The sequence below is a fragment of the Argiope bruennichi genome, chromosome 3 (genome assembly GCF_947563725.1).
Source record: "Argiope bruennichi chromosome 3, qqArgBrue1.1, whole genome shotgun sequence".
Lineage (NCBI taxonomy): Eukaryota > Metazoa > Arthropoda > Arachnida > Araneae > Araneidae > Argiope > Argiope bruennichi.
This window is the reverse complement of record NC_079153.1, coordinates 143695471-143708735: the sequence shown is the minus strand read 5'-3', so window position 1 is coordinate 143708735 and position 13265 is coordinate 143695471. Positions and strand designations below refer to the sequence as shown.

The window sequence follows — 13265 nt, the reverse complement described above, 5'->3', positions numbered from 1 at the left end:
AGTTCCCTTAAGGTCATTTATTGATTTTTGTTTCAGTCTGTTTGACTGAGTAACATAATACAAATTATCATACTACCGGCTACCAAATGAGTTACCTTCAAAATTGATTAGAGAAACCTACACTCTTAAAATTCGAAATTTTTTGAAAGAAACAGTATAATTAACCACTGATTTCAAATACAAATGAAAAAGAACAAAGTTATGTTAATCACTGACGGATTTGACAGCATTGGAAAAAGCAACATCATTGTGTTTCTGAAAATGTAGCAGATTTGTAAAGCATTGCATTTTCGAAATAAATTCCACTAACCTTTGCCGCCACTTCTGGAATAAGAAGGCCCCGTTTCTCTCTTTGCTGCAGATGATGCACTAAACTGACATTTGTAAACTTTGTTTTTACTGTTCAATCCCAGATTGTTGTAGCACTCTGCAAACAAAAGGAAGGGAAAAAAAATCAGATAACAGACATTTTGTAAGTGATATCAACCAATTTTATGTGCAAAGATTGAGATGAACTGAGAATGTATGGATATAAAACGCTAACATACATGACACGGAAATCGCTCTTATTACTTATTGTAGAATGGCAACTGTTAAATGTAAACAAAGCATCGTACAAATTTTAGACTGCTTCACTTAATATTTTTATAGCTGTCATGCTTCGGTTAGCTAATTAACGAAGCTGTAAAACGGAGGAATTAATGTTATGGAAAAAGTTCACCGTGTCGTCAAAAAATCCGTTTAGTCAGAGGAAAGAAGTCTAGAAATAGGTTCAAAACAGAAAGCTTAGCAGAGAGTAAAAATGGATCTAACCATCATCAGGTGAGTAATCGCCGTGACTTGCCTATGAAAATTGACGTTCATATCTTAAAAACAATTATCTTATAAAATTGTTTTTTGTAATAATTTTGTAAGATAATTGTCGGTTTTCTCCTCTATACTCAAAATATTATCTTTTTAGCAATATTTTTTGAAATTCAATTTGCCACACCGTCCATAGCAATGTTATGTTGTAATTCAAACTCATGCGTCAAAACACTCAATCGCATGCTGCTGATCACTAACTCCGTAATAGGATTTCCACTTCCGCTTGTATTTCATTACAAATATATACGCTTTTTAATTTTCAGTAAACTGATTCAATTGAATTCACGATTTTCAATCGTAGTAAATAACAAGATAAAATTTTTAAAAATATGCATATTAATCATTTCACAGTCTGTAAAATAAATCTAAAAGAACAAGTTGGTCTCCAAAGGCGGCTAGTATTTTAAATTTTAGAAAGGGTATAATTAATGAAATTCGCTTTCATTTGTTTTTTGATTGTCATTACATTTCTTTTGTACCTGTCACAGGTACATCTTGCGGTACGATTTCGATTCTTTTTCTTCTACAGAGTAATTATAAAATAAACTCACCTGTCACATAACGCCTTAGAAGGGGTAACGCACTGGGGGTAAAATATAAAATTTTGAATGAACTCAAGAATGATGGGTGAAGCCCTTGTTCAGCTTTCACAATTAAGGTTACGGTGTCGAAATTTCGAAATCTTCAAGCGACTGCTTCTAATGTTTGCTTTTTCGTATACGTAATATACAAAGAATCAAATTACAAATCAAAGAATCAAATTACAAATATTTGTAACTGAAAAAAGAAAAAAAAAAAGACTTCAATTTAATATTTTGACGGATTTTCATGTTTTATACCTCGTATCTTTCTTTGTCGGAGAGACATATTTTTGGAATTATGTTTGTGAACATGATACCTCTAAAACGCATTAAGACAGATGCATGAAATTTGGTTTGTGATCTTAAAATAAGATTCGTAGATTTCTATGAAATTTGGAACGAAATCTAACTGTCTGAAAAGGTGAACATGAAAACTGCAAAATATTATGAGATAGACGAATGGTGCACAGATTTAACATCTCAAGTGCAGATAATTTCAGCAATTGGTTGAACATCCATCGGTTTGTACTTTCGAATGTAGGTAAATATAACTGAAAACCGCGACGATTTAAATGAAATAAAATATAACATACAACGTCAGCATTTAAAGAGTGGAGTTTATCAAAATTTAAACTAAATCCGACAAAAGGTTGACAGTTTTTCAATACGTATTTTCGCTTACACGTAAAAACGCAACAACTTAGATGTATGAAGTTTAATACAAAGAATTTTAATATCTGAAGGGCAGAAATGACCCTGCAGACGTAATCTTTTAGGTTGATTGAAAAAGATTGTCTTACCTTGACTGTTGACTATGTACATGATGTGATCGACAGGACCGCAGCTGACGATGGTGTCTGATGTTTTAGGGTTCACTGAAGGCTCCTCCCTGAAGTTCTGCAGGCAGAGCACTCTAAAGGGGGTGGTAGCATTCACTTCACCTCTGCCGAAACCCCTCTCGTTGCGGGGATCGGCGAGCAGGCTGACGATTATGGTCGCCGAGTCAGAAAACAGGAACTGGGGAATCTGAAAAAAGGAGCATTTTGTTGAACAAGAAATGTGATAAAACTAAGATTGGAAATAATTTAAATTGATTTGAAATGAATTTAAGTTTTATTTCTTTTTCTTTAATAAGGCTTGTTTTAAGAGTACAGTAAGGTAAATTTTACTAAGAATAGGGCAAAGAAAATTTTAATTTAATATTTTAAAAATTATTTTTTTAACAAAGTCATATCAAATGATATCCTAATCACGAGGAGGTCATGTTTCTAATGAATTTAATTGTATCTCTTAAAGTCTCTGCCATAAAGCCTTCATATATTAAAAAAATTTTACTATTTCTCTGATAGATATATCTAACCATTCATTCAGGTCTAAATGACATGCAAATTACAAGTAGCAAAATTCTTACAACAATGTCCAGTCCACCGTATTCTGTTATAAAAGATACTGGGCCGACAGTTGTTGCATTGCTGAAGACTTTATTTTCGAATTCCACGTAGGGTGGCAAGTACAATCGAATGGTAGCATTGATTGGCTCGGCTGTTGACTCAGTCTTGTGAACAACGGACACCGACACGTTGATGCGTTCTCTGGAAATAAGTTGGCATAAAAATCAAATAACGATTAACATAACAAAGGTTATTTTGATGCTCATTTGAAGAACTGAATGAGGCGTATCACTAAAATAGTCAATAATAAATAATGAAGAATATAACTAAAATAATCCCTCGGCCATTTATAAGGTCTTCATCAAACTCTGCAGTTTCACGAGTTTTTTCAATCCCGTTTTAAGAGTGTTCTAATAGATTAAGTTTTTTTGCAGCATTTCGTGTACTGAAACTATTTCACCCACTGTCCGATGTTTTGACAATGCAGTGGTTCTTTACCAAAAGACGGAAAAAATGTCTTTGAAGAAAGGCAAATGAAGATGATTTTGCATATTTCAAAACACAGAACGTTTTCTGCTGCATGAATGATGCCATTTTGTTAATAACCGATGGCACCGCTGGAAAGCATTCCAGTGACGATTCCATTACAAATTTTCTCTATTGCCGGATAAAACTCATATAATTGCAGTTTCAGAATAAATTTGTTTCGGTTAAATAAATTATAGAATTCGTAATATGCTATTCTTTTACCCTATTCAATGTAAATCACCCTGAACAAGTGATAGTTTTCTTTACTCTACTGCAAAGCAATCTGAGAGTTCGTGACGTTCACAGAGTTGCCCACGGTCTACAATTTCAGTCAGAAAGAAGAGGAATACCGTCTTTAATAGAGAGTAAACGAGAAAATTTCGGGAAGACTAGTCTGAAGTCGATTTCAAACAAATGACTCACTCACCCACTCTGGTAAGGTTTCTTGTTATCCACTTGAACTCTGACGTCCAAGTCTGCTCGTTCCTGTCCATCTCTAAGAACTTGCATCGGCTGATCGATTTCTGCAACGGCTTTGCCTACCTCTGCAATGAATTTAAGTGGGAACACTTTCTCATGCTCTGCCAGGGGATGATCGGTCATTTCTACCTCTACCTCAATGGTCAAATCGTCGTCGCCTTCTTGGGCCATATTCATTTTGTGAGACAGACCTGAAAGCAGAGGTTTATTTTTTGTGATAATATTTCTGGTAATGGTTTTCTATGCTAGAAATCTTGATGCATCGATTTAATACAATCTACATTTCGTTGAAATTTTTGGAAACCCAAATACTGGTAAAAATAATTTATAAAACTTTGCTGAAAACTAAAAAACTAATTCAACAGTTACAACTAACATTTTTTGAAAGAAAACCTGCATACCCTATTTACACAAAATGCCCATCAATATTGTTACGATACCTTCACGATATTGGTCGGTGTTTAGAACATCAAACAACATCGTGAGTATATCGTATAAATCTTTCGCTATACGATAAAGACAAATTTCAAAAAAAAAAAAATCTTTACACAGAAATATTGTAGCATAATTATGTTTAAATTTTAATTTGTCTGTCTTGTCATCGCCTGTTTTGATTTCTTCAGTTATCTTATTCAGTGTGCAAGGATTGAATGGTGTAAGGAAAGCAGTGATTGAATTACAATCTGATATAATAGATACTGGCCTTTAAGGCATATATTCCTTGGATGTTGTCATGCCATTATGAACGTCCTGTAGGACTTGTTTTCAATTAAGTGGAATTAGTGAACAGGCATATCTCTGATTCCGAATTGATGGAAATAAGTTACACAGAAACGCTGATTACTACATCGAAAGATATACACATTACAAGTAAGTACCTGCATTGTAAAGGATGTAATAATACCGTTGCTATTGTTAAATTTACAGCCCTTATATACGCTTCAGTTTAAAAAAGGCTGTTATCCTCTGTTTCGTCTGTTTCATAACAGTTATATATAGTATAAGTATTTTCCCTTTATTCTTATTTTCGATGAACACATTTTAAGCAATTCCATCATGAGGATATTTAGAGGATCGAACAACAATAATAAAGAAGAAAAAGATTTTGGTTCACACCGTTTCACAGGAAGAAGCTAATGAATTCAACAATGTTTTTATTTGCTGGGGGCAATATTTACAAGAAATTTTGGGAGAAAAAAAAACAGTAAATACATTTGAGAAGGTCTAAAAATTAAAAAAAAAAAAATCAAAAGTTTGCTTATAAAATGTAAGAGTTTTCAACCAAATCAAATGAAATTTACAGAATGAGTGGCAAATTAATTTTAAAGTAGTATTAGACTTTAAACTTTAGGATACATATAATTGGAGAGATATGATTTTGTTTAGTAAATAAGTTTTAACTGTGCGAAATATAGTACCATTTTCTTTTCAAAATTATAAAGGCAATTATACTGGACATCTTATATAAAGATTCCAGTTAAATGCTTTTAAAAAGCCCTTCAAAAATGAAAAAATATACACTCAATAAAAAAATTAAAAGACCCCGAAATGTCACTCTAATTCAACCCTCTGCGCACCCATTTCCCAGTCTTGCAAAAAAAAAAAAAAAAAAAAAAACCGTCCCAGAATCTTATGTTTCGTCAACAATTATCCTCCCTGGTTAGGGTATTGCTGATTGATCCTCAGAGAACAAAATATTATTCGCCACAACCAGCACCTCCATCTTCGAAATTGTTCCACTTTTTCCGGAAAGCATGTGAGCAAGCCAAAATTCCATCTCCTTGACTGACGATCCACTCACTCCACCAAGATACTTTCTTGCTCTTACCCAGATTTATTGTTCTCAGCCAGGCGAACTACTCTCTCCATCTCAAATCAGGCCAGCAACACCGCCAAGTGCATCGAATGACTCCTATTAGCACCGGAGGTAGCCTCAGGCTCAAGGCCTTTACTCCGTGAAATCATCATATTGTTCATCCATCTTCGGAACCGATGGATTTCAGAGCCGATTCCACGGAAGAACCGTCTTGTAAGCGGGTCTGGTTCACGTTAAATCCGTCGAGGCCAAACGTCCTCCCGCTGGTGTGGTGTGGAAGTTTGAAGAGGGGCTTGCCAATTCAGATGTCGTCCTCGTCATCTGACCGCGGTTCAAAATGACGAGGTCCATCCCAAAACTGTCCTAGCGTTGCTTTAAGACGGGATGTTAATATAACTAAAGTAAACTAAAATTGCTCATCCATCCCACTTATGTGAAAAGAGTTTAATCGGTTTAGTTATATTGGTTTGAGTTGGTGCTTGCATGGAGAGGAATCTCCAAATCTCATAACCCAGCTGGAGGAAGAAATTGCTAGAATTTCTTCGCAGAATAACCTTCTGGAATTTCTAACCCAAACCTAGTTGGAGCCGAGTTTTAATATTAGCCAAGAAATTGTAATTATAAGAAAACTGCTTATTTTGAAATTCGCGTCAAGTGAACCATTGAATTACTGAATGTGCATCGGTATCAAATGAACTAAATTTCAGTTTCCCGGGAAGAGAAGCTGAATTACAAGTGGTAAGCCAAAATCTTCTTCTTCTTCATCAACTTCTTGTCGGTCCCTTCATAGCAGAATCATCTCAATACAATGTGAGCTCAAGTATATTCCTTGCGAAGTTGATTTTCGGATGTAGTTCTCTACAGTTGGAGGAAAACGTTTGCAAGCTTTGTCACTTTCATCTTAAAGATCCTGGTGATCTCCAAAACAATCCATTAGAAAATCGTGATGTGCACCCTTCATCGCTTATGCGGATTTCTTTTACTAATCACTTACCTAGATTAGTGAAATAGCCAATGTAGGCCCTGATAACGTCACTCTGCGTCGTGGGACCGGTGGGGTTGAAGACTACTTTCGGTTGGGGATAGAGCATGGGACATGGGATGTTGACACCTCCCGACACTAGCCTCATGTTGTGGACAGTGAGGACGGCCCTGTCTTTTTTGTGGTAGCCCCGGGCCTCTGCCTCCACTTTCACTACTGCATCGATGGGAATGGTGATGTTGAAAGGAATCCACAGGCGCTGATGGATTCGGATCGGAATGTTCTCAGGATTCACGAGTTTCACCGAGGCATTCACCTAGGAGACAGAAAATAATCAAAGTTTCTGAAGTTTTTCAAATCTGTGATTGGACAATAATGGGGACGATATAAAACTTTGACAAAGAAGCACTTCGGGTTATTTCCTTTCTCATTCGAAGTTAGTTTAATGCACACGGAAAAGCAGAAAAAGGGAAGAAAATTCTTATCTTTCTCTGATAGACTAAAAAGATTGATTTTTTTTCTTTATCGATGAAAACTCTATTGAAGAGCATGCAAAACTTGGTGCCGTTTGAAAGTCTCATTTATGTGTTAAACAGATATAGAAAGAAAACTTTGTTAATAAACGTAATAAAAGGTATGACAAATTATATTCCTCCACTAGTAGTCGCCAGTTGTTTCCGAAGCAAACAAAATAACTGCTTTAAAAGCATTCATAAATGTAGAATTGAATGAATATAGGGGTAAACGTTTACGAAACAACACAGATGATCAGTTTGTTCAAAATATCTTGAAAAAATCTCATAAATTGTTTTTTTTATTTGCTATCTTTATTTCCTAAAACATATTATAGTGTGTGCTTTTATTATGATTATTTTTATTATTTACCTGTTGCTAATATATTACTATTTCTCTAACGGAAAGTAATGTAAATTTTTTAAAAATTCTATTTGTCTTCCGTTTTTGATATTTTTTATTCTATAAGTAAACGAAAAAAAAAATCATTTCATAAAAAGCTGAGCATAAATACATTGTCAATAAAAATAGCTAATATGCAAATGCAAAAAAAAAAAAAAAAAAAAAAAAAAAAAATATGTCTAGTATCACGCTATATTTTTTTCGCAATGGCTTTAACATACATAGACTGGCGCTTCTTTTTGAAAGATGGCTCGCATTTTATAGTTACCTTTATTTAAATTAGGTTAAACAACGTGCAGTTTTGAAGCGCGGACGGACGAACCTCGAAATTTGGAATCGGATGCTGGTGTCTGCACAACCTTTCCAAACGTCTTTACCACGTCAGCTTGAAGGCAATTAACCCTTGGAGTTAGATTGTACCAGGCATCACATGCCATGGGAGGCTCTTTAATAGATCTACTTTCGGGCCTGGAATTTTCAGTCCTGAAGCCGAGACTTTCCATAAAATTATAGAAGAACAGATGATTGTTCTTTTTTCTCTACTTTAGGGAGATAAACGGTTTCATCTCCCCCCCCCCGAGAAATTGTTATTTTTAACAGTTGAATGTTTTTCTGTCACTTTTTCTTTTTTTCTTTTTTCTTTTTTCTTTTTCCTTTTTTACAGTTTATCAAAAGTTTCTATTGAATACAGTAATATTTCGATACGATAAGATTGGATAAGCGAATTCAATAGATAATGCCCAAAATAACCGAAGAAACGGAGATTTTCATTTACATTTTGGGCCAATACGTACAATTATGAATCGATAAACAATATTTTTCTGTGCTTACAACTTAGTCAATTAAGTTATTATTTTTAAAAAATCTGCTTTTATTTGAACAATCTTTTTTTTTTTTTTAAATTCTGATTGAACTTTTTTCAACATTTTGTCGCAAAAAGATGCCTTATTTTTTCCTTCAGGCATTGAACAAAAAAGGGTGGGTGAAAGGAAACCGTGGGTAATCGTGAGCATTGTTGTTTTTTCTCACAAATCCATGGGATACTCACTTCATAACTCCAGACATTGGAAGGATCTCAAAATGAATTCGATATCAATCACTATGCTGGAGCAATGCCAAGTATATAGCACTGGGTAGGGAGATAATTATAAACAACTACTCCCGACGCGGAATGAGGCATACGGAAAAATCTGAGTGACCGGACACCGCGACAGTATTGGCGAGAGCAAAAATTGAGTCCTAAGGACCATCGCCTGTCAAGGTACAACCTCTCCCGTAGGTGGCACGTCCTGTCATTGACCTCGCACCATGCGCCCATCAGGGCAGAACGAACCAACCACTATTCCGGAAGCTTCTCATTCCCATATCTACAATGAACCCTCGGGGGGCGGGACTGGGTATAAAAATAGACCATAAAACAGGGATGGGCAAACTTTCTTCGATCGCGGGCCAAACATTGAAAAAAAAATTTGGTGGGAAAAGATAAATTTTTCTAAAATTTTAAAAACAATATAAAAGTATTACAGTTTAAATATATATTAATGAGATGAATGAAATTGCGATTTCATTTTTAAAATTTATATTGAGGTTCGAAGTGAGATGCACTGATTCTAAGGAACGAGGGTAAATGATAATCTGTCAGTCTACTTCTGAATTAATTCTTTCTAATGTTCATAGTTGAAAACACTTGTTCACATATATAAGATGAAGCAAACATAGCACTGATTTCTGAGCTTGAGATATTAAATTTGGGAAACTTACTTTCGATAATGATTTGAAAACTCTAGCTTTTGTATATTTAGAAACATCTGCTTGAAATGATTGTTGGATTGCAACTCAATTAATTGAAGCTGCAAATAGACCTCGCTGCTTCACAATTTAGGTTGAAAAGCATGGCAAAAAAGATCCAATTTTGTTTGAATGGCACTGAAATCTTGAAATCTGCGTTCGAACTCAAAGTGCAATTCTTTCAAGCCATCTTCATAATTCTTAAGCTTCTCGTCATTCACTAAGGGTATTGAATTTAACCTCGGGAAATGAGAAAAGCAAACATATTTAGTTTAAAAGCTTTGAGATGGGCCCAGATTTCGTCGATAAATTGATTTTTCTCCTGCATCTTGACATTCAAGTTGCTTATATGACAAAGAAGATCTATGAAAAAAACGAAGTCCGAAAGCCATTCTGTATCTTCTAACATTTCGCACTCCGCAGAACACTGTTTTCCATGGAAGAACGACACAATGCCGTCTTTGAGCTGCCAAACTCGCTCGAAAACACATCCTGCACTAAGCCATCTTACTTTCATGTAATACAGTAAGTACATCAGAACATTAAGATTGCGCGTACTGAAGAAAATCTCGAAATTTCCTGTGAGTAAGCTCACGAGATTGAATAATATTTACAAGCTTCATGACTGTATCAAGTAAGGGTTTCATATTCAATGCAGATTTACATAGAGAATCTTGATGCATAATACAATGTAGAAAAACAACATTGTTCCCTGGAAAATTTTGATTAAAGAGTCCAAGAATTCCAGATTTCTTCCTGTCATATTTGGTACTCTATCGGTCGTAATATTACATATATTTGTTATAGACACTTTCAAAGTTAAAAGCCTTTTCTGAAATTCACAAAAAATATGACATCCCTTTGTAGTTTCCTTTTAAGAACGCATGCACGACAGTTCCTCAGTAATTTCAAAGTTCTCATCAATACCTCTTATAAATAATACTAATTGAGCAGTATCATTTATATCTGTGGTTTCATCCATAGCTATGGAGCAAAATTTAAACTGGCCAATCTTTGACTCTAATTGTGATGTCCAATTTTTATCAATGACTTCGATTCTAGATGTCGCCGTTTTTAGAGATAAGTTTACAGTCTCAGAATTATTTTTCTTGTCTGGGCATAGAACATCACAAACTTGGAGCATGCATTGTTTAACAAACTCCCCATCACTGAGAGCTTTATTATTTTTAGCAATATTGTTTGCTACAATGTAACTTGCATGTGTAGCTGCTTCTTGGATATTTCTGCTTCCCTTATTGAAAAAATTTTGTCCGCCTGATCATTTTTTACAAAGACTTTATGCATTTTGTTTTCTTTCATATTCGGACATTGCTTCGTAATTTAAATTCTTATGCTTAAATGTAAACGGATGGGAAATGTTATATTCTTTGAAGACTGCTACAACTTCATTGCAGATGAGACACACTGGTTTATCTTTTACAACTGTAAAAAATATTTCCAGGTTCATTCATCATTATAAGCACGGCACTCTGAATCAACTTTACATTTTTAGTAGCCATTTTGGGGTTGAAATATTTTACGAATAACCCAAACAAACACTAGCTATGTTATACTTTTAATAATTTCACCACTATTCGCAATGATGCTGTATGTCCACAATCTTTCCATACGCAATCAATAATATTAGAACTCGGGACAAAAGATAAAGCCGCTGGCTGGACCTTAAAATGCGCATACTTGAGGTCTAATTCACCTATATTGAATTCCTATATGTCTGATCCCCGAGAAAGAGATAACGCTTGTTGGCACCAATCTACAGTTATGAATAACAAAGAACTTCCTCTTTTAGCACTTTACCGATTGAAAGATGTCTGTGCTTGCTATTTCAGTCGATTTATGTTTTGTAGAACAAAAGTAGAGAAAGTAAAAAGATCATCAGTCCTTTGAAAAAAAGGAATAAAAAAAACTAATATTTAATCAAAGTAGAAAAGGAGATCAATATATAAGATATAAATATATATTTCTTTTAATTTGCCTCGGACCGGCAAAATTAAAATTATATCCTTCCGGAGGGCCGGAGTTGGCCCGCGGGTCGTAGTTTGCCCATTCCTGCCATAAAACAATTTTGCATCTATGATTTTCATATTGTCAGAACCTGCAACTGATCATGCGTTTACTGAAATTGCATGTTTTGACTAGAGGTACTTACATTTGTTTCGACTTGGTCTGCATCCCTGGCTATGGTGAACTTGACCGTATTTATCTTCTTGTGGTGGCTTCCAACTGTAGCGTAACCTTCCACGCCAAACTGTTCCTTGATCTTCAGAGATCCGTCATCTGTAGGCCGCATCGCTACACGAATGGTGACCTGCAGAAGGGCAAAGTTTCTCCATTTACTGTGTAATAATAAAACTACTTTCAATCCCAACATAACCTTCACCTCTTGATGGAAAATATATCTTGGTAAATCGCAACAAAGCTTAAATAGATGAACGTTATAAAGCGCTTTCTTTTTAGTTTTAAAAAAAGTTTTTTATTCCTGTTTTGAAAACGAAACTTTTCTATACAAAAGTGTTAGCAGAAAACTCGAACGTTAAGATATACGAGGTATGATACATATGTAATTCTAAATAGGAAATGTAAAATTCTTGCTTTCTAAAGTGACTGCACGTGGTATGGTATTTGTGTTCATCTCTAAGTGAAAGAACTAAACATTAAATATAATCTCAGATATTTTAATTAAAATTTTTTAAAGTTTTATCACTTTTGTTTAGGACAGGAATTTATTGAACAAAGAAAGAATTATAAGAAGGAAAAAAAAATAAAAATAAAAACGCAGTATATATAATAATTCATTCACGCGAAAAATAGCAGAACGCGTCGATTCGCTCAGAGACTCAAGTGATAATCTCAGAAATTTTTTCCTCGGTACTTTTAGTGAACGATTTTCATAGGGACTTTTTTTGCAAGCGTAGTTCTGAAAAGGGAATCTTAGGTACCTTCAGAAAAAATTCCGTTGGCGCTAGTGATTTTTATTCATGTTCTTGAATCTTGGAAGCTACGTTAAACATTAGCTTTTTGGATCACGAATTTAGAAATAATTAAATAAAAAAAAATGGAATTCAGATGAAGAGATACGAGAACATTTTAGAATAAAGTAATAGGGCCTAATTTAAGATAAAGATAGGAAATTAATTAGTATTTAAATTAGATTAAGAAATGTCATTACATATATGAAAAGTTTTGTCAAAATAAAATTTTTAAGAAAGGATATTTTCTAAAAGAAATACATGCAAACAAGTGAGAGGCATTACTAAACGAATGTTCGATACAAATACGATGCAATCACCTTATTCTCTTCATCTCTGCTGTCCACAAAAGTGTTGCAAACGAGACCCAGATTGTACACAGCGCTGTCATTGCGATTTCCATTCGAACCGCTGAAAAAGAAAAGAGAGAATCTGATTTAATTTATGGAAAATAAGATCACAGGATAATATTTTCAGTTGCAAACTATTTTAAATTTCACTGCAAATTATAATTTACAAATAAATATACTGCTGCTAAAATCATAGATTTTTATACTATACTATATTATATAATTGTATAAATAAATGAACTGAAAATAATTCTAGATTTTAAGCAGTTTCCTTCATTTTACAACGTTCATTAATTCATGAAAATGTAATTAATATATTATTTGAATCTTCTCAATTTTATCAAAAAATTTGGATATTAATACGAAAATCATTATTAACTGTTTTTTAAAACAAAACTAAATGCAAAAGTCTGCCTGAAAGTCTATGTAATACTGATTCCTGATTTACGATTTAGGATAGCTTTCTTCTGGACTGCCATTTTTTGTGTAAAGCCACGTTTACGAATTTTTTTTTGTTGAACTGTAAGAAATTTTTAATAAACGTAATATTTGATAAAATAATCAAATATTAACTAGC

At 34.1% G+C, this 13265-nt stretch overlaps 1 protein-coding gene across 1 annotated transcript in view; it reads right to left on the bottom strand.

Moving 5' to 3' along the window:
• Positions 1–13265, bottom strand: part of LOC129963350 (uncharacterized) — an 87260-nt gene that overhangs the window by 15417 nt on the left and 58578 nt on the right. The window contains exons 18-24 of the mRNA XM_056077676.1: positions 12659–12749; positions 11519–11677; positions 6658–6961; positions 3795–4038; positions 2860–3040; positions 2249–2474; positions 311–427 (exon numbers count right to left, since the gene is read on the bottom strand). Coding sequence (XP_055933651.1) covers positions 311–427; positions 2249–2474; positions 2860–3040; positions 3795–4038; positions 6658–6961; positions 11519–11677; positions 12659–12749 — 1322 coding nt within the window. The remainder of the gene's footprint in view (positions 1–310; positions 428–2248; positions 2475–2859; positions 3041–3794; positions 4039–6657; positions 6962–11518; positions 11678–12658; positions 12750–13265) is intronic.